This window comes from Saimiri boliviensis, chromosome 4 (genome assembly GCF_048565385.1).
Source record: "Saimiri boliviensis isolate mSaiBol1 chromosome 4, mSaiBol1.pri, whole genome shotgun sequence".
Taxonomy (NCBI): domain Eukaryota; kingdom Metazoa; phylum Chordata; class Mammalia; order Primates; family Cebidae; genus Saimiri; species Saimiri boliviensis.
The window spans coordinates 96,486,723-96,512,305 of NC_133452.1; the positions used below are offsets into that span (position 1 = coordinate 96,486,723).

The window sequence follows — 25,583 nt, forward strand, 5'->3', positions numbered from 1 at the left end:
AACAGATGACCAGTGAGAAAAAAGCTCATCCTCTGAGTTCCTCAGAAACTCGGCATAATTGTCATGACATAGTGGATGCTCAGAGGAGTTTCCTGGAAGAGTGAGGCCCTTAACTCCTTTCATAGACGATCCATGGGATAAAATAATTAGAAGAGGAGAAACGAAATGGCCTGCCACTACACTGAGGCACTTCTTCACTCACAGGTCAACAGCTAAACTGTCCCCAGAAAAACTAATTTCTTAAATCTTTAGACAGAAATTTACCAAGAGAAACCAATGTTAAGTTATACTAAATAATGGGATTTTAAAAATCAAGGTCATTGAAGTGTACTTCCTCCTCCTAAAATCTGACGTGACCTTATACACCTCAAGACTCAGTTTTGAACACTCTTAAAGGACAAAATATGGCCACATTAACATAGTAAATTAGTGACGGTTTAATAAGAAATGGGGATTAGAATCAAGAGAGACAAAAATCAGCACCCACAGTGGATAGTTCAGGGAGATATTTTAGTTTGCATTATCTAAATGACCAGGAAATGATCAATATCTACTTTGTTTGTTCCATTACATATTGCTTCAAAAAAGTGTTTCCAGGAATCCTGAGAGGAATACTCACATTTATCCTAAAGCACTTGTTTAATGCAAAATTATAAATTAATTTCTTGATACTAATGTGCAGCAAGTAAACGTTTCATACCACACCACCACTAATGCTACCACCTTAACGAACTTTTGGAGCAAGTTTGTTCAACCCGCAGCTCACAGGTCACATGCAGCCCAAGATGGCTTTGAATGTGGCCCAATACAAATTCATCAATTTTCTTATCACATTAGGAAAATTTTTTTGCAATTTTTTTTAGCTCATCAGCTATCATTAGTGTTATCATAAGTGCATTTTATGTGTGGTCTAAGACAACTCTTCTTCCAATGTGGCCCAGGGAAACCAAAAGACAGGACACCCCTGATTTAGAATGAACTTTATGCCCTCCTGGTTCTGGCCTTCCTGGTGGAGCTGAAGATCTTACCTCTATAACATTGGTGGGACTGCGGATATAGATGCCAGATGGTGTCAACATTTCAGGATTGGAGAGTCCCTCAGCACCAGAAACCCGGATGATTATGTTGTTTCTTATTATATTTCCATGTCCTGACCAGTCTAATGTTTAAACAAACCCAGGGGATTCACAAACATAATTAAAATTCACACAACTCAGCACTCTTGATTCTACTAATACACATCAGAGTTCACATAATGCATTTCATATATATGTATATATATTTATAAAATACTTAGAATGCTCAATAAACTTAAGAGACCTAACAGTTTGCCATCAGGCGTGTCTATAAAATATACAACAATTTTAAATACACTGTAATAGATTTAAAATTAGTTTATATATTTACCATCTTTCCTTCCACGAATTGCCTCCCAAGAGATATATCTCATCTCCATGCATGTCCCTGAGAACAAAAGACTCTGTTATTTGAGCATATTTTATGCCACTCTGGAAAACAAGAGATACTGCAACATTACTTTTTCTTTGGGTGTGTATTGTTTTGTTTTTATGTTTTTATCTGTAAACCAGGGAAAGAGATACAGATCTTATGAACTCTTCAGTTCTAGAGTATCAGGAATCAGAAATTCATTTTAAATAAAAAGAACAGAAAAACAGATTTGTTTTACTTCTTAAGAGGAGTCTAAGTGGGACTGTCTCCACTGTTAAGTTCCGCATATCCTGTGTCAACACCAACCCCATTCCTAGCTGTTAGAACTGGCCACCTGTTATCTGCATTCCCCCATCTTCCTTTGGAAGGTATGAAATGTCCTGGAGGAACAGGATGGATAATGCCTAGGACCTTCACACCCAAACCACTGAGGTTGGAATAGAAGAGAAAGCATAGTTCATACTACACAGAGAAATCAGTCACTTAAGTGCTGTCAATAAAGAGCAGCCCAAAGAACTCTTCATTACAAAGTCTTTAAGAGGCTTTCTTATGTCATTTCCTGGGTCTGGGATGGCACACTTGTTATGCATGAGACTGAGTGCTTTACCTACTGCACATTAATAAACAAAAATTTTAATTCCCTCACTTGTAATAGAATAGCTGTCAAAAGCTTATAATTCAAAACATTCAAGCACTAAAGGCTAAATTCCTCCTACAGAGTTTCTTCCTTGTGTAGTTAATATCTATTTCACATAATTGTTTTCTGCTAAGGTAATACTGTTAGGATATCTCTCTCAATTTCTCCTTGATGTTTCACCTCTTCCCTTGCATGGACAAACAGAAAAAAACAAAGTCAATCCTACATCTGTTAGCTGACTTCCCTATGGCTGTCCTTTTCTAAGCAAAAGATTTTTCTGCACCCGATCGCCTCAGTTGCCCTTAGCTTTTTGTCTTTTAGAGCTAGAGTGTGTTTTAAAGCAAATGTATCTGATTCATATTTTCTCACTAGACAGTTTCCATCTCACATACTTTTACAGAACTTTTATAGCTGTTATCTCAACAGATTGTTCTTAAATGAAACATTATTTTCCCACTGATGACATTATAGAATTAAATATCAAACAGTATTTAACAAATACAGTTACATTCCCACTTTCAATGAAAACCTCTGATTTACTTTTTTATTCTGATAAAACTAGAGACCTCTTGTTCCTTAATTAATTCATTTCTTTCAAATAATAGATCTACAATGCACTAGTTAATATGCTAAGTGTTCAGGAGACAACGTCCTCAAGAAATTCAGTGGTAAAAAGACATTAATCAGATGACCAGAAATGTGATATATCATTTTAAATCAAGAAGTAATGATTGGTGCTTAAAGAGCTTAAACAGGAACTTGTCTGGAAGAGGGGATCTTGCAGGAGGAGAGTAAGTGGCATGAACAGAGCCAGAGAGCTTGTGCAAAGACCCCAAGAAAGGAAAAAGTGTGCTCTTTGGAAGGAACTAAAATAAAATATTTTAGTGTCACTAGAGTACAGAGGAAGAGAAAAAGAACAAACTCTGTTGGTTTTTTACAGAGGTTAACAGAGACAAAAAATCACTGAAGGGAGCTCTTAAGTCTGGTTAAGAGTTTGAAATTCTATTTTTAAAGCAGTAAGAAACTCAAAAGAGAGAAGTAATATGATGCAATTTGAGATTTTTAAGAATAATTTTGAGTTCTGCAAGGGGAATGAACGTTAGGAAACAGAAGTAGATACAAGTGATGAGTTGAAGATTCTGAAATATGGGTTTCTTCAGCTAGCAATAGGAGCAGGAGCTTGAATTCTATTAAGAAGAGAATTCCAGATTTTTAAATCCTTGGCCCACATCCAAGTTTGACAATCTGTAAGAATATACAAAGACATATGTATGTGACTTAGAATTATTGTGAAAATTACTGGTAGTAAACTTTAAAACTTCCCATTTTATACTGATTAACCAAAGTTAACCTTCAAAAGATCAGTATCCATAGGTGAAGTTTAGTAAGCCAATCAGTGAGGACTAAATTTAAATTTAGAATATTTTACTATGGCCCATTTCTTTATTTTTTTTAACTTCTTTTGTTTTGTTTTTTGTTTGTTGGTTTTTTTTAAACTTATTTATTATACTTTAAGTTCTGGGGTACATGTGCAGATTGTGCAAGTTTGTTACATAGGTGTACACGTGCCATGATGGTGGTTTGCTACATTGAATGCCCCATTATCTCTATTAGGTATTTCTTTTCTAACAATCATAAGTCCAATATTTTTATAAATTGGGAATTAGAAATTTGAGAATTCATTGTGAAAAACTGTGTCCTGTTCAAGAATGCAGAAATTAAACAAACTTGTTTTACTTACCAACCAACAGTGCATGACCTAAAATATTGTAGAATACATTACTGTCCACCTTCAGGCCCAAGGTCCTACACATGCTGAGCCCTCTGCTGAAGGAGTTCCACACTGTGCAGCCCTGCACGAAAGACTCTGAATAGGAAAGAGTAAACTAAAAATTAGAAATGGCTCCTGAGATTCTGTTGACCATATTTAAGGCAAACTACACTATAGCTAAAGACATCCTCCCATATATAATGAAACTCAGGAGATAGGAAGTTAGAAGCAGCAATCAAATCAAGATAATGGGTAACTCAAGCCAATGTCCGTCACCAATAAAAAGGGTAAAATTCAACAATCAAGGGTTAGAAAAAAACAGACTGAGAAAGACAAAATATGTCTAAACAATAAAAGAACTTATAGCTGTCAAGATTTCCAACTGGCCACCATCTTTGGTATCAGTTCTCATCACAATACGGCTGATGAGAAGTTACGGATAATGTGAAGAGCAATGCTTATAGGCCAACCCTGATCTTTGAAAACTGAAGCTGTGAATTTATATTTATAATTTATCAGGCAATAATATTCTTGGCCCAAGATAGCCAGAGACTCTTATTCCTAACTGAAAGCAAGGCCAAAGGTTGGCCTGAGGATCATGACTCTCACATTTAAACTTGGTAGGTTTATAAAACTAAAAAAGAGGCTATCCTCTATTATGCTTTAAAAAAAATTGACAATTAGGAAAATCATTATACAGGCTCCATAGGTATATTCTATGGTCCCCAAATCTGGTTATGAGGCCTAGATGAGTAAATGAATATATAATTACTGAGTATCAACTATATGTTTCAGGAATTGTGCATTGCATTGTGCTGGAAATATGAAGATGAACAAAACTAAGTAAGCTCTGCATTTGTATATTTGCATTCTGATGGAGGAAATTGAAATTAAAATAGTAAAAATTCAACTTCTGCCAAGATGGCTGAATAGGAACAGCTCCAGTCTGCAGGTCCCAGTGAGAGTGCACCAGAAGACCACTCATCTCCACGTTTTCAACTGAGGTATCAGGTTCATCTCATTGGCACTAGTTAGACAGAGGAAATAGTTCACAAGCCAAAGCAGGATGGGGCACTGCCTCACCCAAGAGGCACAAAGGGCTGGAGAACTCACTCTCCCAGCCAAAGGAAGCCATTAGGGACTTTTCCAGCACTCCGGCTCAGATACTGTGCTTTTTGAATGGTCTATACAACTCACAGACCAGGAGACTCCCTCTAGTGCCTACAACGCCAAGCTAAATTCCACTGGCTTGAAACTCTCACAGCCAGCACAGCAGCCTGAGCTCTACCTGGGATGTTCAAGCTTGGTGGGAGGATGGGTGCCTGCCACTGCTGAGGCTCCATTAGGTGGTTTCAACATTGCCTGCATAAACAAAGCTCCTGGAAGTTTACACAGCAGCTGGGCAGAGCCCAGCACAGCAGCTCAGAGAGACCTCTGCAGGCAGACTGTCAAGTAGATTTCCTTCTTGCTGGGCAGGTCATCTCAGAAAAAAAAGACAGCAGCCTGTCAGGGACTTACAAAGTCCCCACCTTCCTGAAACAGAGCTCCTGGGAAAAGGGGTAGTTGTGGGTTCTGCTTCAGCACACTTTAACATCCCTGCCCAGCAGTCCTGAAGGAAGCAATGGATCCCCTGGCACAGTGCTTGAGCTCCATTAAGGGACAGGCTGCCTCCTCCAGTGGCTCCCTGACCCCTCGTGTATCCTAACTGGGAGACAGGTCATACAGGAGAGGTCTGGCTGACATCTGGCAGATACTGTTTTGGGACAAAGCTATCAAAGGAAGGAACAGGCAGCAATCTTTGCTGTTCTGCAGCCCCTGCAGGTTATTCTCAGGCAAGCATAGTCTGGAGTGGACCTCCAGCAAACTCCAGTAAACCTGCAGCAGAGGGGCCTGACTGTTAGAAGAAAAACTAACAAACAGAAAGAAACAACTTCAACATCAACAAAAAGGACATCCACTCCAAAACCCAACCCAAAACTCACCAACTTCAAAGAACAAAGGTAGATAAATCGACGAAGATGGGAAGAACCAGCACAAAAAGGCTAAAATTGCCAAAAGCCAAAATGCCTCTTCTCCAATGGATCACAAACCCTCACCAGAATGGGAACAAAACTCAATGGAGAATGACTGTGATGAATTGACACAAGCAGGCTTCACAAGGTGGGTAATAACAAATAACTCCTGCAAGCTAAAGGAGCATGTTCTAACCCATTCAAGGAAAGTAAGAACCTTGAAAATAGGTTAGATGAAATGCTAACAAGAATAATCAGAGTGGAGAAGAACATAAACGACATGATGGAGTTGAAAAACACAGCCTGAGAACTTCGTGATGCATTTACAAGTTTCAATAGCCAATTTGATCAAGCAGAAGAAAGGATATCAGAGACTGAAGATTAGCTCAATGAAATAAAATGAGAAGGCAAGAAAAAAAGAGTGAAAAGAAATGAACAAAGCCTCCGAGACATACAGGATTATGTGAAAAGACCCAATCTATGTTTGATCGGTGTGCCTGAAAGTGACGGGGAGAACAAAACCAAACTGGAGAACACTCTTCAGGATATTATCCAGGAGACCTTCCCCAACCTAGCAAGGCAGGCCAACATTCAAATACAGGAAATACAGAGAACAGCACAAAGGTATTCCTCAAGAAAAGCAACCCCGAGGCACATAATCATCTGATTCACCAGGGTTGAAATGAAGGAAAAAATGCTAAGGGCAGACAGAGAGAAAAGTCAGGTTACATACAAAGGGAAGCCCATCACACTCACAGCGATCTCCTGGCAGAAATCCTACAAACCAGAAGAGAGTGGGGGCCAATATTCAACATTCTAAAAATAATAATAATTTTCAACCCAGAATTTCATATCCAGCCAAACTAAGCTTCATAAGTGAAGGAGAAATAAAATCCTTTACAGACAAGCAACTGCTGAGAGATTTCATCATTACTAGGCCTGCCTTACAAGAGCTCCTGAAGGAAGCACTAAATATCTAAGGGAACAATCAGTACAAGCCACTTCAAAAACATATCAACCTGTAAAGACCATCAACACTATGATGAAACTGCATCAACTAAAAGAAAAAACAAACAGCTAGCATCAAAATGGCAGGATCAGATTCACTCATAACAACATTAACCTTAAATGTAAATGGGCTAAATGTCCCAATCAAAAGACACAGACTGGCAAATTGGATAAAAAGTCAACATCCATTGGTGTGCTGTATTCAGGAGACCCATCTCACATGCAAGGATACACATAGGCTCAAAATAAAGGGATGGAGGAAGATTTACTAAGCAGATGGGGAGCAAAAACAAGCAGGGGTTGCAATCCTAGTCTCAGATAAAAACAGACTTTAAACTAACAAAGATCAAAAGAGACAAAGAAGGCCATTTCATAATGGTAAAGGGGTTAATGCAACAAGAAGAGCTAACTATCCTAAATATATATGCATCCAATACAGGAGCACCCAGACACATAAAGCAAGTTCTTAATGACCTACAAAGAGACTTAGGCTCCTACACAATAATAGTGGGAGACTTTAACATCCCACTGTCAATACTAGGCAGATCAACCAGACAGAAAATTAACAAGGATATTTAGGACTTAAACTCAGATCTGGACCAAGTGGACCTAATAGGCATCTGCAGAACTCTCCACCCCAAAACCACAGAATATACATTCTTCTCAGCACTGTATCACACTTATTCTAAAATTGACTACATAATTGGAAGTAAAGCACTCCTCAGTAAATGCAAAAGAATGAAAACCATAACAAATAGTCTGTCAGACCACAGTGCAATAAAATTAGAACTCAGGATTAAGAAACTCACTCAAGACCACACAACTACATGGAAACTAAACACCTGCTCCTGAATGACAAATGGATAAATAATTAAATGAAGGCAGAAATAAAGATGCCCTTCAAAAGCAATGAGAATGAAGACACAACATACCAGAATCTCTGGGACACACTTAGAGCAGTGTCTAGAGGAAAATTTATAGCACTAAATGCCCACCAGAGAAGTGAGGAAAGATATAAAACTGACATCTTAACATCATGATTAAAAGAACTAGAGAAGCTCAAACAAACTCAAAAGCTAGCAAAAGGCAAGAAATAACTAAGATCAAAGAAGAACTGAAGGGGATAGAGACACAAAAAACCCTTCAAAAAAAATCAATAAATCCAGGAGATGGGTTTTTTGAAAAGATCAACAAAATAGATAGACTGCTAGCCAGACTAATAAAAAAGAAAAGAGAGAAGATTCAAATAGATGGAATAAAAAATGATAAAGGGGATATCATCACCAATCATTCAAAAATACAAACTACCATCAGAGATTACTACAAATGCAAATAAACTAGTAAATCTAGAAGAAATAGATAAATTCCTGGACACTTACACCCTCCCAATACTAAACCAGGAAGAAGTTGAATTACTGAATAGACCAATAACAAGGGCTGAAGTTGAGGCAACAATTGATAGCCTACCAATCAAAAAAAGTCCAGGACCAGACACGTTCACGGCCAAATTCTACCAGAGGTACAAAGAGGAGCTGGTACCATTCCTTCTGAAACTATTCCAAACAATACAAAAAGAGGGAATCCTCCCTAACTCATTTTATGAGACCAACATCATCCTGATACCAAAACCTGGCAGAGACACAACTAAAAAAGAAAATTTAATGCCAATATCCATAATAAACATTGAGGCAAAAATCTTGACAAACTGAATCCAACAGCTATCCATCACGATCAAGTTGGCTTCTTCCCAGGGATGCAAGGCTGGTTCAACATCCACAAATCTATAAATGTAATCCATCACATAAACAGAACCAAAGACAAAAACCACATGATTATCTAAATAGATGCAGAGAAAGCCTTCAACAAAATTCAACAGCCCTTTATGCTAAAAACTCTCAATAAACTAGTTATCAATGGATTGTATCTCAAAATAAAATACGACCTATTTATGAGAAATCCACAGCCAGTATCATACTGAATGGGCAAAAGTTGAAAGCATTCCCTTTGAATTCTGTCACCAGACAAGGATGCCCTCTCTCACCACTCCTATTCAGCAGAGTATTGGAAGTTCTGGCTAGGGCCATTAGGCAAGAGAAAGAAATAAAGGATATTTAAATAGGAAGAGAGGACATCAAATTGTCCCTGTTTGCAGATGACATGATTGTATATTTAGAAAACCCCATCATCACAGCCCCAAATCTCCTTAAACTGATAAGCAACTTCAGCAAAGTCTCAGGATACAAAATCAATGGCAAAAATTGCAAGCATTTCTATACACCAATAAGAGACAAACAGAGAGCCAAATCATGAGTGAACTCCCATTCACAATTGCTACAAAGAGATGAAAAATCTAGGTATACAATTAACAAGGGATATGAAGGACCTCTTCAAGGAGAACTACAAATCACTGCTCAAGGAAATAAGAAAAGACACAAATATATGGAAAAACATTCCACACTCATGGTTAGAAAGAATCAATATCATGAAAATGGCCATACTGCCCAAAGTAATTTATACATTCAATGCTATCCCCATCAAGCTACCAAGGACCTTCTCCACAGAATTGGAAAAAACCATCTTAAATGTCATGTGGAACCAAAAAAGAGCCTGCATAGCCAAGACAATACTAAGCAAAACAAAAACAAAAAACAAAGAAAAAAAAAACAATGCTGGAGGCATCATGCTACCTGACTTCAAACTATATTACAAGGCTACTGTACTCAAAACAGCATGGTACTGGTACCAAAACAGAGATATAGATCAATAGAACCGGACAGAGTCCCCAGAAAGAATGCCCCACAACTACAACCATCTGATCTTTGACAAACCTGACAAAAACAAGCAATAGGGAAAGGATTCTCTATTTAAATGGTGTTGGGAAAACTGACTAGTCATATGCAGAAAGCTGAAACTGGATCCCTTCCTTACACCTTATACAAAAATTAACTCTAGACAGATTAAAGATTTAAACATGAGGCCTAACATCATAAAAACCCTAGAACAAACCCTAGGCAATACCATTCATGACATAGGCATGGGCAAGAACTTCAAATTCCATTTGACCCCAAAAAAAGAAGGCATTGGGATCTTTGAATAGTACTTTTTAAAAAATATTAATTTAATGTAAAGTTCCTAGGATAGATGTGCAGGATGTGCAGGTTTGTTACATAGGTAAATGTTGCACAATACTTTTTAAAGTTTCACCAATCCCAGTATTCCACTCCTAAGGGCTACATAAAAAGCAGCTTCAACACTGAGTAATTTTAATTGGCCACATAGGACATGAGGGACTTCAGGGTGTTAAATGATAAAAGAGTCCTTGAAGAGCATTCCAAAAGTTTCTAGCCTCTGCATTTTAACAGGGCTTTATAGGCAATAATGTATTAATGCAGTAATCTTCCAACTTTTCTTTTTTAAGCACTGAACTCTTTTCCAAATAAAACCTAAAATATAAAATATCTATAAAATAGATCAATGTGCAGCTACTCAGATGGGAACACAGATGGGAGAGGAATATTAGGTAAAATTTGATCAAGGAAGGGCTTTATGTTCAATTGATAACTTATTTGTGACTGCTACCCTCTTTTTTACTGGACTGGCCCATGTCAAATATTCTGCAGTACTATAAACAACTGAGCAACAAACCAGAGAGAAGGGAATGAAGATACTTATCGATCCAAAGCACTAGGGGAGAGGCAATATGAGGAGTTATTCCCCAAAATGACTCAAATAAATAAAAGATTGGAAGTATTAGAATAAATAGACTTCCTTAGCATGCAGATAATTTGAAACAATAGAAAATGTTGCTTTTGGCTGGTCAGAATCCTGCCCTCAATGACCTCAAGGATTACTCTGCCATTACCTGTTAAAATCCTAGTGTCTCTCAAGGGTCACCTGAACCACAAAGGATGCCCTGATGTCCTTTGTCAGGCATCAACCTCTGAACCCCCAGGGCACTCCTCTTTAAAGAAGACAAAGCTTGAATGTGTGGGTGTTGAAAGTGCTGGTGAATAGGGAGGATCACTCAGAAATGGAGCAGCTGTCCTCATGACTTGGCATTTGCACCCTCATTCTGTGATTCTCTGCATATCAACTTTTAGTAATGAGTTTTTGCCCTGGATGTTCCTACATGCAACTTTGAATTTAGAACATTTATCAGTGCATCGGGTCATATTCTCTTTTTTTGATTCTGATTTTGATGTTTCCTATTCCCTTCTTGTATCTTCATTTCTGGCCAAGGTCTGCACATATATCTGCTCCTCATTCCCAGAAAAATCACCTGGGTTCCAGCCCATTCCTCCTCATTTCCCCAGGCAAAAGATTCCTCTGAGTTAGGACAACTTTACATAAAAGTGCCTGGACTTCCACAGTGTTGATAATTTAATGCCACTTCCCCTGTAGTTACAAAGCTAGTAAATGGTAGAGAGAGAATTCAAAACACGAATTGTGCTGCACTTAGCGTGATAGTTCTCAAAGTGTACTCCTTGGACTGCCTGTTCCAGAATCATAAGGTTTGTTTATTTAAAATACACTTTCCTGGCTGGACGCAGTGGCTCACGCCTGTAATCCCACCACTTTGGAAGGCCAAAGCGGTCAGATCACAAGGTCAGGAGTTTGAGAGCTCCTGGCCAACATGGTAAAACCCCATCTCTACTAAAAATACAAAAAAAAAAAAAAATGCCAGGCACAATGGTTCACATCTGTAATCCCAGCAAGTCAGGAAGCTGAGGAAAAAGCAGCGCTTTACTCTGAGAGGCAGAGGTTGCAGTGAGCCAAGATCATGCTACTGCACTTTAGCCCGGATGACAATGTGAGACTTCGTCTCAAAAAATAAAATAAAAGAAAGTACACATTCCTAAACCTAACTTAGACCAGAATTTGTTGAGGCAAGGTTTATAACTCTGAATTTTAATAAGCCCCACAAGTGATTTGTTTAGGCATACTTAAGTTTGGGAACCAGAGAACTAGAATATAACAATTATCCATCTCTAAATCCCTCAAATCCCACATATCATCTGTCATTGCTCCCTGCATGTAGTGCCTTAAACATGGAAGAAAGAAACAGGAGAAGGGCCTAGGACTAGACCCCCTTACCTCTCATGGCGCCCACCAGAATCAGTGAGCTTAGATGCTTACGGAAGGCTTGCCCCAAGACTCGAAATTGCACTCCCCTCAACTGGACCCCACTGGGCTCTTCTGGGAAGGACTGAACGATGACTCTGGCTCCCATATCCCTGGATCCCAGAGTCTTCTCGCTCATGGAGTACAAACAGTGCTGCAAATGACCTGAAACACAAAATAAAGTCCAGAGAACCTAAAGCATGTAGAAAATGCTTCTAGACAAATCTCCCAGTTTAACAGGTACTGTCTGCACCAAGGAAAAACCATTATTGTTTATTTCATTTAATAATCTTATTTCCCCTTTTCTTTGATTCTCCTCTGTAGATTATTAATTAAAAGATCCGATAACCAGGACATGATGTTGCCTTCACTCTATTTTCTCCAGAAACTCCCAAATCAATCACCTTAATTACTGTCACAGAGTCAGACTATAACCCACAGACCCAACCTAAATAGATGCTTATTTCAATCCAAAAGATTCTCTGGAGGAAATGTGCAATAAAATGACCTTCTTGTGGTTGATAATTGTAGGGAAGACATGTGAGCACTGAATGTAATCACAGCACTTTTTAATCTTAAGCTGTCCAATGAGGTTTCCCCATTACTGTGCTGTTTTATGATTTGCGGACTTAGCAATAACACTACTACAGAAATGTCAAGGGACTCCAGAGAAACAACTGAACAGCTCCTGCACCAACACCTACTTCTCCAGCTATGTCATTAGTGAGAACAGCAGCAACCTGAACCTAACACACACAACAACAAATGCTAATGAGGACAGTGACCACCTGAATTAACACACACAACTATGAATGCTAGGGAAGACAGCAAGCTACCTAGACCTAACACACACAACTCCTATTGCTACCAAAATGTTGTGACCTCAGGATCCACGGCACCTTCTGTTGATACCTGTCATTTGGTGGTGTAAACTGATCTGGAGAAGAAATCATCCCTCCAACTGAACAATAAAGATTATTTATGTTAATGATCCAAAGAGGCACCAATAATATAAAACACTGCATCATACCACAGTAAAATTCACAATCCAGTCATTTGCTAACACCCAGAGAAGAAGTGAATGAAGAGATATTTATATTTGTATGCCTTATCACAATTTGATTATTTGTGCCAGTGATCTGTAACATTTTTAAATGGCCAGACCTGGTATTATTAAACTCAGCCACCTTGTTTCACACTCCAGTCCCACACAGAAAAGGAATGGCTTATTTTGAGACTACTGTAGCTACATTTATAATTTGTAATTAAATCAAAGATGTTGTTCATTTGGAGCTAACATATATATAATGGCTTAAACCTAAAAGCATGGTCTCACTGGCAGCATGATCAAATGCAATGGTTGGCAAAATATGATCTCAGAATACCAAAAAAGTTTGAATAGAATTTAGATCCCAATTCTGCAGAATTGATAAAGTTGGCAGTTGATGGAAGTGAACCCACTGTTACCTAAACATTCTTTTCAGAATGACACATTTGTAAGTAGATGATTTGTAGGGAGGGAGGTGAGGGCAAAGTCCCTCTCTACTTCTAACAGCTCCCCACACCCAATCACAAAGTAACATTATACTCCCAAGCACCTATATTTAGACACAACTTAAATCTTTAACTCCAGCCTTGACCTTTCGTCCAGGCTCCACACATTACCAGACATCTCTACACAGTTGCTAGCCTGGCATCTCAGTTACGACATGTACAAAATTAAACTCACAATCGCCACTCTCCCACCCCAAAACTGCTCCTCTTCCCATCCCAGTAAATAGCCTCATCATCCATCCAGAGCTCATGCCTGGAAGTCATCCTTGACACCCACACCATCCTGGACCAAAGTTGACAAATGATGTCTTCACAACATATGAAAGCCTCATAATCTACAGCCTGGGAAACCAAAACATAACCTACTAAACTAACCATCCCTGAAATAGATGTTTAATAGGCACATCAGTGTGATTCAGTGCCTGCTATTCTACTAGAAGATAAATTGACTTTTTCCACCACTTACCTAAAGTGTGTGGTAGTTCACTCAGAAAACAAACCCTGAAAAGGAGATGGGGGAGTCCTACATATCTAATAGTAAGAATGCGCTGCCTGAGCCTGTAACTCTGGCATTATGGTTTTCCTGAGAATCTTAGAAGTGAACTGGAATTATAACATCAAATCGAGAAATGTAATTCAAGTCTTCAGATTTAGTTCTTTAATAGAAATATTTTCCCCAGATAAATAATGCATTATTTCTTTTGTCTTGTGTCTACCTTTTCCACAAGGTTGTTGGGTGGTGGGGCAGGGAGGAGGATGAAATGACAATTAATCAAGAGCATTCTGAAAACTACAGAAAATTATGGGCATCCAAAGGTTAAGGGCTTATTCTATTTTAAAAGAGGTCAAACATAGCAAGGCCATCTATCATCGGACAGTAAGAATATTCTTTTTTGCTCATTGAACTTTCCAACAAAATACTCTTCTACCTTCTGGAGCATTGGCCTCCTGGCATGCAACAAGCAGCTTCTCCCTCTCATTAGTGAGATTTCCTTGTATGGTAATACTCCTGCTGAGTAGAGCCACAGTGGCCTTTAAAATATGGTGCTCTCCAGCCACCCAATTCTCTGTAAAGTTGTGAGAATACCTGGGGAAAAAAGAGGATGATAGAATTGAGGACATCACTCCAAATGTTACTAGGAATAATAAACCACTAGAATAACCTAATTCTTCCTTTGGGGATCTATTCATATTTCTTTAGAAACTCAAATACCAAATAGTGAACTACAGACATAAGTGCACGAAAATTAGAAACTATGCTGATCATTTGTGTAAGGCAGAAGTTCTAGAGACTCACAGGCAAACTAATTTACAAAGTCTAAATCTTTAAAACATTTCAAGCTTTTAAATTTTCTTGTCAAAATGTCTAGCATTGTTTAATGCAGAAGAAATATATCATTGAAAGACCCCAATACAAATGTTTTTGGGGTCTTTCAAATAGACCTCAACACAGTTAAGATCTCATCCTCTTCCATGTCAACTTAGCCAAGCTGACACTCAGTACCTCAAAGGTGACTTAAGATAGAGGTCTGTATCCTGCACAGTTTCCACAGTGACAATCTCTTCCATCGGTCTGGCACCTTCAACACTGGTTCCACTGATGATGACAACTTCATCCCCAGGGTGCCAGTCCACAGCATCTTCTAAAGCCAACACCGTGTCTCGGGCATGAGCCGTTGCTCGAAGATGGGTGACAATTACTTTTGGTAGCAAACCTAAAGCAGCCAAGGAAAAGTTGTTCAGATAATTTAATCATTAATTTAAAAACCCTGTGATGTTATTTAGCCAAAGAATCCCATAAAATAAGACCTGCAAAAGCAAGCTGCAGGATAGTAAGTACCAATTTGTTTTATGTTAGTTTTATTTTGTTTGATACTAGTTTTTTTTTTACCTGTAACAAAAGGTCAATAAAAGTAATCCAGAATAGAGAATAGCAAGGTGTAAAAAGCACAAGAATTGTGGTCAGATTAAACTTACATTTGAATCACGGTCTTGTCATATTCTAACCCTGTTCCTTTGAGTAATAAACTTGATGAGTGGACTTCAGTTTCCTCAGTCAAAAACGGAAGTAGTAGGGTATTCTATTATAGGGTTTTAGAAAGATTCAAGGAAACAATATCTATGAAACATCTAGCTTGGATCTTACCACATAATAGACCCTAAGTGTATGTTAGTCCTTTCCCTTGCTTTTCTGTGTCACACTGTGTTTGAGGATAAAATTTTACCACCTGTTTTTTATTCCAAATAAAAACAAGTAGTTATTAGACTTCCTGATGGAGACCTCCATAACTAATTTCCAATATGAAGACTTCACAAATAACATAAAGGGGAAAATCAAAATTATCTCTTAATAGTTGTCATAAGTCTTGGTGTATTAAATGATCCCTTCAAACTCTAAAAGCTACATCTGTCGAACATAGGTCTACTAAGTGAAGTTGAAGGAGAACTTGTGATTCTGGGTATCTTTGTTTGTATTACACTCCAACATACCCACCTGACCATCCCTATACCAGCATACTAATATTTACTCATCAAAGACTCAAGAAGGTCATCTGTCTCTCAGTTTATTCTGGTCTTTTCCAGCAAGGGTCAAGACACAGATTTTTTTCAAGGCATGATCAGAATACTTCAGAAAACACATGGCTTACTCCCAACTCCTTCCTCTCTCCATAGTACATTTCCTTCCTCATTTGCAATAGATAATAATTTACCTTAGCCCACAGCAAGTTACTGTCCTCCCTTGTTGTACTGAAGTAAAGTAATAATACTTGAATCTCTAACTACAGAGGTGGCCGACAATAAATCATTTTCAAATTATTTTAAACTTTCCTCTTTATTTATGTGTCTCTCTGTATATAGGCACTTGTACCAATAATGTTGTTCTAGGCTTACAAAGGTCTCTGGGTTAATGTTGTAATTTCTGAAGTTTACTTGGGCAATAATTTTATCTTAAAAAAATGTACAGTTCAAAATTTCTAATTATAGGGCAGGTGAAAATTAAGACATAAATCATCCCAAAAGAAAATAATTTTAATTTTATTCCTTGTTTGTATATCTTAACCTTTGGAAGCAATAAAATTAAATAAAATTTATTTATATGTATATGCATATCTTTGTGAATTTTTATAACCCGTTCTTGAATGTCTACATAGAAAATTCTCTACCAAGCATAGAAAAATGTTTATTAAAGACAAAATGCTGTCCAACTCGGTGATCAATGTTCACAATTCTCAGTCAGCATGCAACAAACACCTGCTATGTGCCTATCAACATTGCAAGTTACAGATAGCAGAACCAAGAGTAGAGATGACAAAGATCTATCTCAACTAATTACTCCTATAAATAATGGTCAAGCCTGAATGGATGAAAAATCACAGAGAATCTTTGAAGTACATTTTTTTAACTATTAGCAAGCAGTTACAGCCTTTTAAATATAGAAAGGGCCTCTAGAAAACAGTACAACTATCATATGACTTAATTCTCTCTCACTGCAAAAATAACATCTTTATGTGCATCATTAAAACATCAAGCCTGGATGTTTAATGGGTGTTGACCTCATATTTCTAGCTACATAGCAGATATTGACATTTGGATGAGCTACTATCATCTTATAATTATCTGAGCTAGACCCTCTGCCAACAGTTTTATTCTTTTAAGCATTCCTCCTTACTTTCTTTTTAAAAAATAATTTTTTGCTAAGTTATTTTAATTACATCTCTTCTTTGTCCATTAACCTGCAGTATTTTCCTACAACAGTAACAAAGTCTCAAATTTCCTGCTCAACTTTAAAGACTCTACATAATGTGACACCACTTTATGGTCTCTGATTTCTTAATAAATTCTGTTACAGGAAGCCCAGTCTTTTTACCACTTCTCATTTAATAGGGTCATCCTGCCTCTAATCCTTCCTCAGTTTTGTCCTTTCCACCCATGTCCTTGCTTATTTCTCCTCATCCTTTTAAAGCACAATTCAAGCCCCATCTTTTCAGCGAATTTCAGAAAACAGCTGATCTTCACTTCCTCCTACAACCTTGTAATGATCAATGAGATCCTTCCTTCAGCAAAATCTGTATGTACCTCTGGAATTGAGATATGCCCAAGAATGTCTGGGTAGTTTTTGGGCCATTTATTTGAGCTGCTTTGTATGGGGGAAGAAATCTGCATAAAGAAACAGGTGGGAGAAAAGAAGATGACAGAGAAGATATGGGGTAAATCTCAGATATAGGCCCTCTCTCTTGACCACAAGGACCCATGAGTGAACCTGAGGGAAGGATTTGGAGGAACTCTCCAGATGGCTTTGTTACCTGATGCTGCTTCCCCTGAGATTCTCTCACCCACTCACTCTACTGCATTCTTTAGAGTTTAATCTTGATAGAAGCCTCCAAGACTTGCTGAGTAGGCAAACCCTGTACCATAATCTGTGATATCACCATGACTGTCTTTTTTCTCACACTTAACTGCAGTTTGGTGTCTATTTCTGTACTTAGAATTTGTCTCTCCCACTAAACACAACAGCAGAAACCATACCTATGTTTGTCCACCACCTCAGCATCAATGCCTTTTTCGTTGTCTAGCACATAATAAATGTTCCATAAATACATACTGAATGCATAAAATCACAAATGAGATGGAGAAACAAGCACCCTGATGTCTTGGTGTTCAGTTGATCAGGTGGGACTCTGAGCAGCATAGAGTTGCCACATTTCATCACAGGACACAGCACACTCCCACACCCTGGGGTTTTAAATGAAAGCCTGCACCCTCAAACCCATGTGTTCAGTACTCTCATGGCAGGTACCAGCAGTAGAGGCAGGGATAAGGGAGTCCCCACTACCTTTCTGAATGGAGAACAATGACCAAGAAGCGAAAGTAGGAGAAAAAGAACATGAAAGATGCCTCGTGGTAACTATGGCAGAGAGATTAACTCACAGGAAACACATTGTGAGTACACCTATAACAAGCAAGCAGAAATGCTAAAAAGGGGTAAAGATTTTGTGAGAGTTGGGGGTTGCAGACAGTAAAATTTTTATCACTATTGAAATATGCACAGGCTGAGCAGGCTCAGGGAAGCCTGGGGAGACTTCAATTATGCAACCAATAGTCAGTCCTAAATGTATCTCAGCATTAAATCATCCTGAAATTACTACAGTGCCTCCGTCTTCTCTCCCCACCTTACAGGTGGCACCATGACTGCTGCGCCACTACCTTATGTCTACTTTTTTTTTTTTTAATGTCTTCTTTCTATACAGTGCAATTCCTAACAGCACTGGACGTACAATTAACATTCAATTCATAGTGGTTTAAATTAGCTATTTTAAGTATTGTCTTCTGGGCAATCACTTATAAACCCCCATCAGATATATACTCAAGTGAGTATATAATATTCAATATGTAAAAAGCAGAAAAATATATAAACGTTTGTTGAGAACTTAGAATAACCCCAACCTGTGCTAACTCACTGTCAAGGAAGAACTGTTTGGTTTTATATTTTTGTTATTTAACAGATTCCACAGATAGGAAACTGATTCTTTAAGGATAAGATTACATAGTAATAGGTACCAGCACAAAGTTCTGAAACTAGTTCTTCTGAATCTAAGACCAGAGAACTAGACAAGTAAATGGAATTTGTAGCCCCTGGAAATAGCTGTAAATTAACTGTACCCAATTAGCTTTGATGTTCAAAAAATTATACTCATTACTTCATAAATGTTATTTAAATGTCATACAAGGTGGACCAACTGACTTCTCTGATGAGGAAGGCACTGCACACATTTTAAATCTGAGTCATTTCTGTTCATAGAACTATTGAAACCCAGGTTGGGTAGCTCCCTTCCTTTCTGTACCACAAATCAAAAAACACATAAAACTACAGTTTAAAAAGCTCAATAATTTATGAATATGCTTAAATGAAAAAGGACTACGCTTTTAACTTGTAATTTAATTTTATGTTTAATCACTTTGGGCTTTCGATGTTGACCTGTTAACCAACAAACTACTCATTTACTCCCACTAATGACTTCTACTCATAATTGTATTTCCTACAAATTATTGTTCAAGCATTTCAATGTCATTCATCCATAATTACACAGTCTCAGAGAACCATTCTTACTAAATGGGCATGGAGAAAAAGAAAATAATCTTTGTGGGTTAACACACTTTAAAATCGCTAATTGTCCTCTGTTTGTTTATTTTTTAGGACTTAAATCTTGATTCTAAGAATAACTGCCAGGGCCTTTCAAAATCATTTGGGGTGGGGGAGGGAGAAAGGGAGAGAAGAAAAGAGGAAAAGAGGGAGAGAGGGAGAGAGGGAGAGAGGGAGAGAGGGAGAGAGGGGGAGAGGGAGAGGGAGAGGGAGACAGAGAGAGTGGTGGGGGAAGGATAATTTATTAAAATAATGTTTGCATCAGAATGAAAATACAAAAAAAAAAAAACTCCTCCCAAAAATAGAAATATTGTCTTCAAATATATACAAATTATTTTCCCCTTATTTCAGGATGCAATGTCACCATTAACCATAGCAAAACATTGAATGCTTTCTTGTGTGTGAATGAATATTTGTCAAGCACTAGGAAGACAAACACAAAGAACAGAGTCTCTTTCCTCCCCAATCCATGACCAGTACAAGAAATAGAAAAAAAATCAGAAGTGCACCGTGCTAGGTGCAGAATGACACTCAGTGGTGTGCAGACATAGAGCACTTCACTCACACCAAGGGAGTGGTCCTTTCCAGGAATGCTTCCCAGAAGAGGTGATAACTGAGCTGGGTCTTAAGGACAAGCCAAAGTGGGCCAGATGGCAAAATGGACAGAGCACCCTAGGTAATGACAATGATGTATATGATGATGTGGGACATTCAAATAACCACTATATATATGGCACGACCAGAGTACGGGTGTACGGAAGGTATAGGCACCCAGTGATGACTGTACCTTCACTCTGAAGAGGTAAGCAGGATCCACCCAAAAGTGTCTCACAGGCCCTCCCAAAGCACTTAGAGTTTATCGTAAAAATTATATGGAAACCACCAAATGAATATTTTGGATGACATCTAAGAAATCATACTGTTGTTAAACTGTTTTAAGCCCATAGTACACATATCGAACTAATAGTACTGGGGAGAATGAGCCAAGTCCTAAGATAACCAAGAGCCAGCCAGTGGGGAAACAGAGAACCTCATGTGTTTTTCGAGGAATTAAATGAATATCAGACCTCTAAAGCACATAAAGGAATGAGGACTGGGCAAAATAATGCAGTACTTTGTTGACCTGTTTTAAAGACCTCAAACTGTATTTGAAGTAGTTATATGAACAAGTTTATATTTTTAAAGGTCATCCTGCTTGTTGTATGAGGAACAAATTTCAGAAAAGTGAAAGTAGAAAGTCTATGTAGAAGGCTATTACAATAATGCAGATGGTTAACACAGTAGTTCTGGCAAAAATTTTGGAGGTTTGGATCAGAGTTAGATAATGAATCTGGAGAGAAGGATACAAATTTGAGATATATTTTGGAATATCGAAAGGCTTGGGTTGTTGGTTCTAGAGGTAAGGAAGAAGATGTCAATAATGTCTCACATCCATAACTGAAGCAAGCTGGCAGATAAACAGGGACATTTGGGAAATAAAGAATGCACTCAATAAATATTTATTGAGGGCCTATTATGTGTTATGTATTATGTTTAGGTATGGAAATACAGTAGTGGGCAGAACAGTCAAAAACCCCTGCCCTCATGCAGTTCATGTTCTAGTAATATTCATTTTTAGACATGTTAAGCTTTAGATGGCCATTTTACAAATGTTACATTTTAGGTATTAAAGAAAATATCCAAGTGACAAGTTGGGTCTGGGGCTTAGAAGAGAGGTCTGAGGCCAGATACATAAAAAACTATTAATAGAGGTTAGCAGATAGAAACTCTTGGGATTACTTGAAAGAAAGTACAAATTTATAAATGAAAAGCACTTGAGACCAACCCCATGGGAATGCTGTCATATGAAGATTGACTATATAAGGAGAAATCTAAGAGAAGTAAAAACAAGAAAACCAAAAGATGAAGATACCCACTACTGAGGTCTGAATATGTCCCAAAAAAAATCTTCTGTTGAAAGTCAATTATCAGAGTGATAGTATTAAAAGGTGGGAACCTTAGGAGGTGATTAAGTCATAAGTTCATCCCTTATGCGTGGGACTAGCGCCCTTATAAAAGGGATGTGAGCCTTCTGCCCCTTCCACACTTCCACCATGTAAGTACATGGCCAGATAGCCTGCACCTTGATTTTGGACTTCTCAGCCTCCAGAACTGTCAGAAATAAATCTCTGCTGTTTATAAATTACCCAGTCTCATGTACTTTTTTATAATAGCACAAACAGACTAAGATGTATGCTTACCCATAAAGAGACAAAACAATGCAGTAAAGAAAAAGTCTTAATCCTGCATGCAACTGGGGTCTCATTTCTCTCCATTCCATGGCTCTTTTCTGCTATTATTAAGGTCTGGATGCCCCACTCAGTACCTGTTGTGCCCAAACCAAGTTTCCCCCTGTTCATTTCATCCCTCTGCCCGTAGAAGGTAGGATGTATGGTAGCAGAATATAAGCTTTAAAGAGAGAAAGATGGGAAAATTCTGCCTTTCCATTGTTCTTCATTTTCCCCTTCCTCCTATCAGCAACTGGCCCAGATTCTCTGCATATTTACTGTCTCTAAATGCAGCAGGAGGTGAGAAGTAACAAAAGGAATTAGAGAAAAATCATCAGCTGCTGATTCGTTTACCTTGCATCTGTACTGGCTCTTCCTGCTCCCAGAACATACACTGTGGCAGGCACCCACCTTTGGGCAACAGAAGCTACCCTTAGGCAAGACGGACTGAGAGTGCCCTATTACTAATACTCAATCAAAAGAAAGGAATTAAGATAGTGGAGCCCAAATGAAGAGAGAAATGCCCCTGACATCCCAGGTTAGAAATAGACTTACTTCCTTACATGATTTATCTTAAACTCAGTGGCCAAATGCTATATTCCCACTGGCATTAGATAGCAAGGAGATTTTCTGGAAATAGACTTTTAAGGACTTACCTGGATACTTAACCATGAGGGCTGAGAAAAAAGTATTTGGGAAGCAGATCCAAGATGGCCAAATGGGAACAGCTCTGGGGTACAGTTCCCAGTGGGAACAATGCAGAGGGTGAGTGATCGCCACATTTCCAAACAAGTTATTACTGCTCACAGACCATGAGATTCCCAGACTGAAAAGTGGCATGAGTTTCCAGCATGCCAGGGCAGTGGTCTCTGCACAAAAACTCACACAAATCTGAGTGGCCGTTTCAACTGATACCTGGAATGCCTAGGAGACAAAGGTACCTCTTCAACTGAAAAACAGGGGGCCGAAACAGCAAGCCAGGTAATCTGGCTTGGAGGGTCCCACCCTCACAAAGACCAGCAATCTGAAACACTCTGGAATGAGAGCTTCACAGCAGCACAGCTGGACCCAGGATGGTCCAGCTTTCTGGAGGGAAGGGCATTTGCCATTACCAAGGCAGTCAGCCATTACAGGGGCAGTCTGTCATTACTGAGGCAATCTGCCATTACTGAGGCAATCTGCCATTACTGAGGCAGTCCACCATTACAGAGGTAGTCTGCCATTACTGAGGCAGACTGCCATTACTGAAGCAGTTCTAACTATACCTCTATAAACAAAACCACAAGGAAGTTCACACAGCAGCTGGGCAGAGCCCACAGCAGCTCAGCAATGCCTCTGCTGGCAGACTATGACTATGCTACCTCCTAGCTGGGCAGGACTTCTCTGCAAAAGGCAGCAGCACATCAGGAACTTACAAATAAAGCCCCACCTTCTCTGGACAGAGCACCTGGAAGAAAAGGCAGTTATGAATTCCACTGCAGCAGAATAAAAGGTACCTGACCAGTAGCTCTGAATGAAACAATAGAGCTCACAGCTCAGCACTTGAGCCCCCATAAGGGTCAGACTGTCTCCTCAAGCAGCTCCCTGACCCCCATATATCTAAAGAGACACCCTATAAAGGAGAGCTCAGGCTGACATCTGGCCGGTATCCCTTCTGGGATGAAGATAACAGAAGAGGAAACTGGCAGCAACCCTTACTGTTCTACAGCTACAGCAAGTGAGTCCCAGGCAAGCAGGATCTGGAGTGGACCTGAACAGTCCCACAGCAGAGGGGCCTGACTGTTAGAAGGAAAACTAAAAAACTGAAAGAAATAACTTCATCGTCAACAAAAAGAACGTCCACTCAGAGACCCTATCTGAAAGTCACCACAAATACCACAGGTAGGTAAATCCACAAAGATGGGAAGAAACCAGTGCAAAAAGGATTAAAACACCCAAACCAGAATGTCTTTCCTCCTGCAAGGGATCACAACTCCTCACCAACAAGGGAAGAAGCTGGCTGGAGAATGAAGTGTGATGAATTGACAGAAAGAGGCTTCAGATGGTGGGTAATAAGAAACTTCTCTGAGCTAAAAGAACATGTTTTAACTCAATGCAAAGAAACTAAGAATCTTGAAAAAAGGTTTGACGAAATGCTAATGAGAATAAACAGCTTAGAGAAGAATATAAATGACCTGATAGAGCTGAAAAACACAACACTAGAACTTCGTGAAACATACATAAGTTTCAATAGCCCAATTGACCAAGCAGAAGAAAGGATATCAGAGATTGAAAATCAACTCAATGAAATAAAATGAGAAGGCAAGATTAGAGAAAAAAGAGTGAAAAAAAATGAACAAAGACTCCAAGATATATGGGATTATGTGAAAAGACCTAATCTACATTTGATAGGTGTAGCTAAATGTGATGGAAAGAATGAATCAAATCTGGAAAACACTCTTCAGGGTATTATCCAGGAGAACTTCCCCAACCTAGCAAGGTAGGCCAATATTCAAGTCCAGGAAATACAGAGAATACCAAAAACATACTCCTCAAGAAGAGCAACCCCAAGGCACATAATCATCAGATTCACCAGGGTTGAAATGAGGGAAAAATGCTAAGGGCAGCCAGGTTACCCACAAAGGGAAGCTCATCAGACTCAGAGTAGATCTCTTGGCAGAAACCCTACAAGCCAGAAGAGAGTGAGGACAAAAATATAACATCCTTAAAGAAAACAACTTTCAACCCAGAAATTCAAATCCAGCCAAACTGAGCTTCACATGCAAAAGAGAAATAATATCCTTTACGAATAAGGAATTGCTCAGAGATTTCATCACCACCCAGCCTGCCTTACAAGAGCTCCTGAAAAAAGTACTAAACATAGAAAGGAACAACCAGTACCAGCCACTCCAAAAACATACCAAACGGTAAACAGCATCAACACAACGAAGAAACTGCATCGACTAATGGGCAAAACAACCAGCTAGCATCAAAATGACAGGATTAAATTCACACATAACAATATTAACCTTAAATGTTAATGGGCTAAATGCCCCAGTCAAAAGATACAGACTGGCAAACTGGATAAAAAGTCAAAACCCATCAATGTTCTGTATCTAGGAATCCCATCTCACATGCAAGGATACACATAGGCTCAAAATAAACAGATAAAGATTTATCAAGCAAATGGAGAGCAAAAAAAAAAAAAAGCAGGAGTTGCAATCCTAGTCTCTGATAAAATAGACTTTAAAAAAAAGCAAAGATCAAAAGACACAAAGAAGGGCATTACATAATGGTAAAAGGATCAATGCAAAAAGAAGAGCTAACAATCCTAAATATATAAGCACCCAATCCGGGAGCACCCAGATACATAAAGCAAGTTCTTAATGACCTACAAAGAGACTTAGACTCCCACACAATAACAGTGGGAGCCTTTAACATTCCATTGTCAATATTAGACAGATCAACGAGATAGAAAATTAACAAGGGTATTCAAGACTTGAACTCAGATCTGGACCAGGCAAACCTAATAGATATCTACAGAACTCTCCACCCAAAAGAATACCCATTCTCTCAACACTACATTGCACTTACTCCAAAATTGACCACATAATTGGAAGTAAATCACTCCTCAGCAAATGCA

The 25,583-nt window shown here is 38.6% G+C and overlaps 1 protein-coding gene across 15 annotated transcripts in view; it reads right to left on the reverse strand.

The window, feature by feature from the left end:
• PKHD1 (PKHD1 ciliary IPT domain containing fibrocystin/polyductin) overlaps positions 1-25,583 on the reverse strand; it is a 553,193-nt gene that overhangs the window by 359,510 nt on the left and 168,100 nt on the right. For all 15 annotated transcript variants that reach the window (XR_012517272.1, XR_012517273.1, XM_074397885.1 and 12 more), the window contains 6 exons: positions 15,057-15,267; positions 14,482-14,639; positions 11,972-12,163; positions 3,828-3,953; positions 1,408-1,464; positions 1,029-1,159 (listed from right to left, as the gene is read on the reverse strand). Coding sequence is in view for 13 of the 15 variants with exons in the window: in XM_074397885.1 (XP_074253986.1) it covers positions 1,029-1,159; positions 1,408-1,464; positions 3,828-3,953; positions 11,972-12,163; positions 14,482-14,639; positions 15,057-15,267 (875 nt within the window). In the remaining 2 variants the exon portion in view is untranslated. The remainder of the gene's footprint in view (positions 1-1,028; positions 1,160-1,407; positions 1,465-3,827; positions 3,954-11,971; positions 12,164-14,481; positions 14,640-15,056; positions 15,268-25,583) is intronic.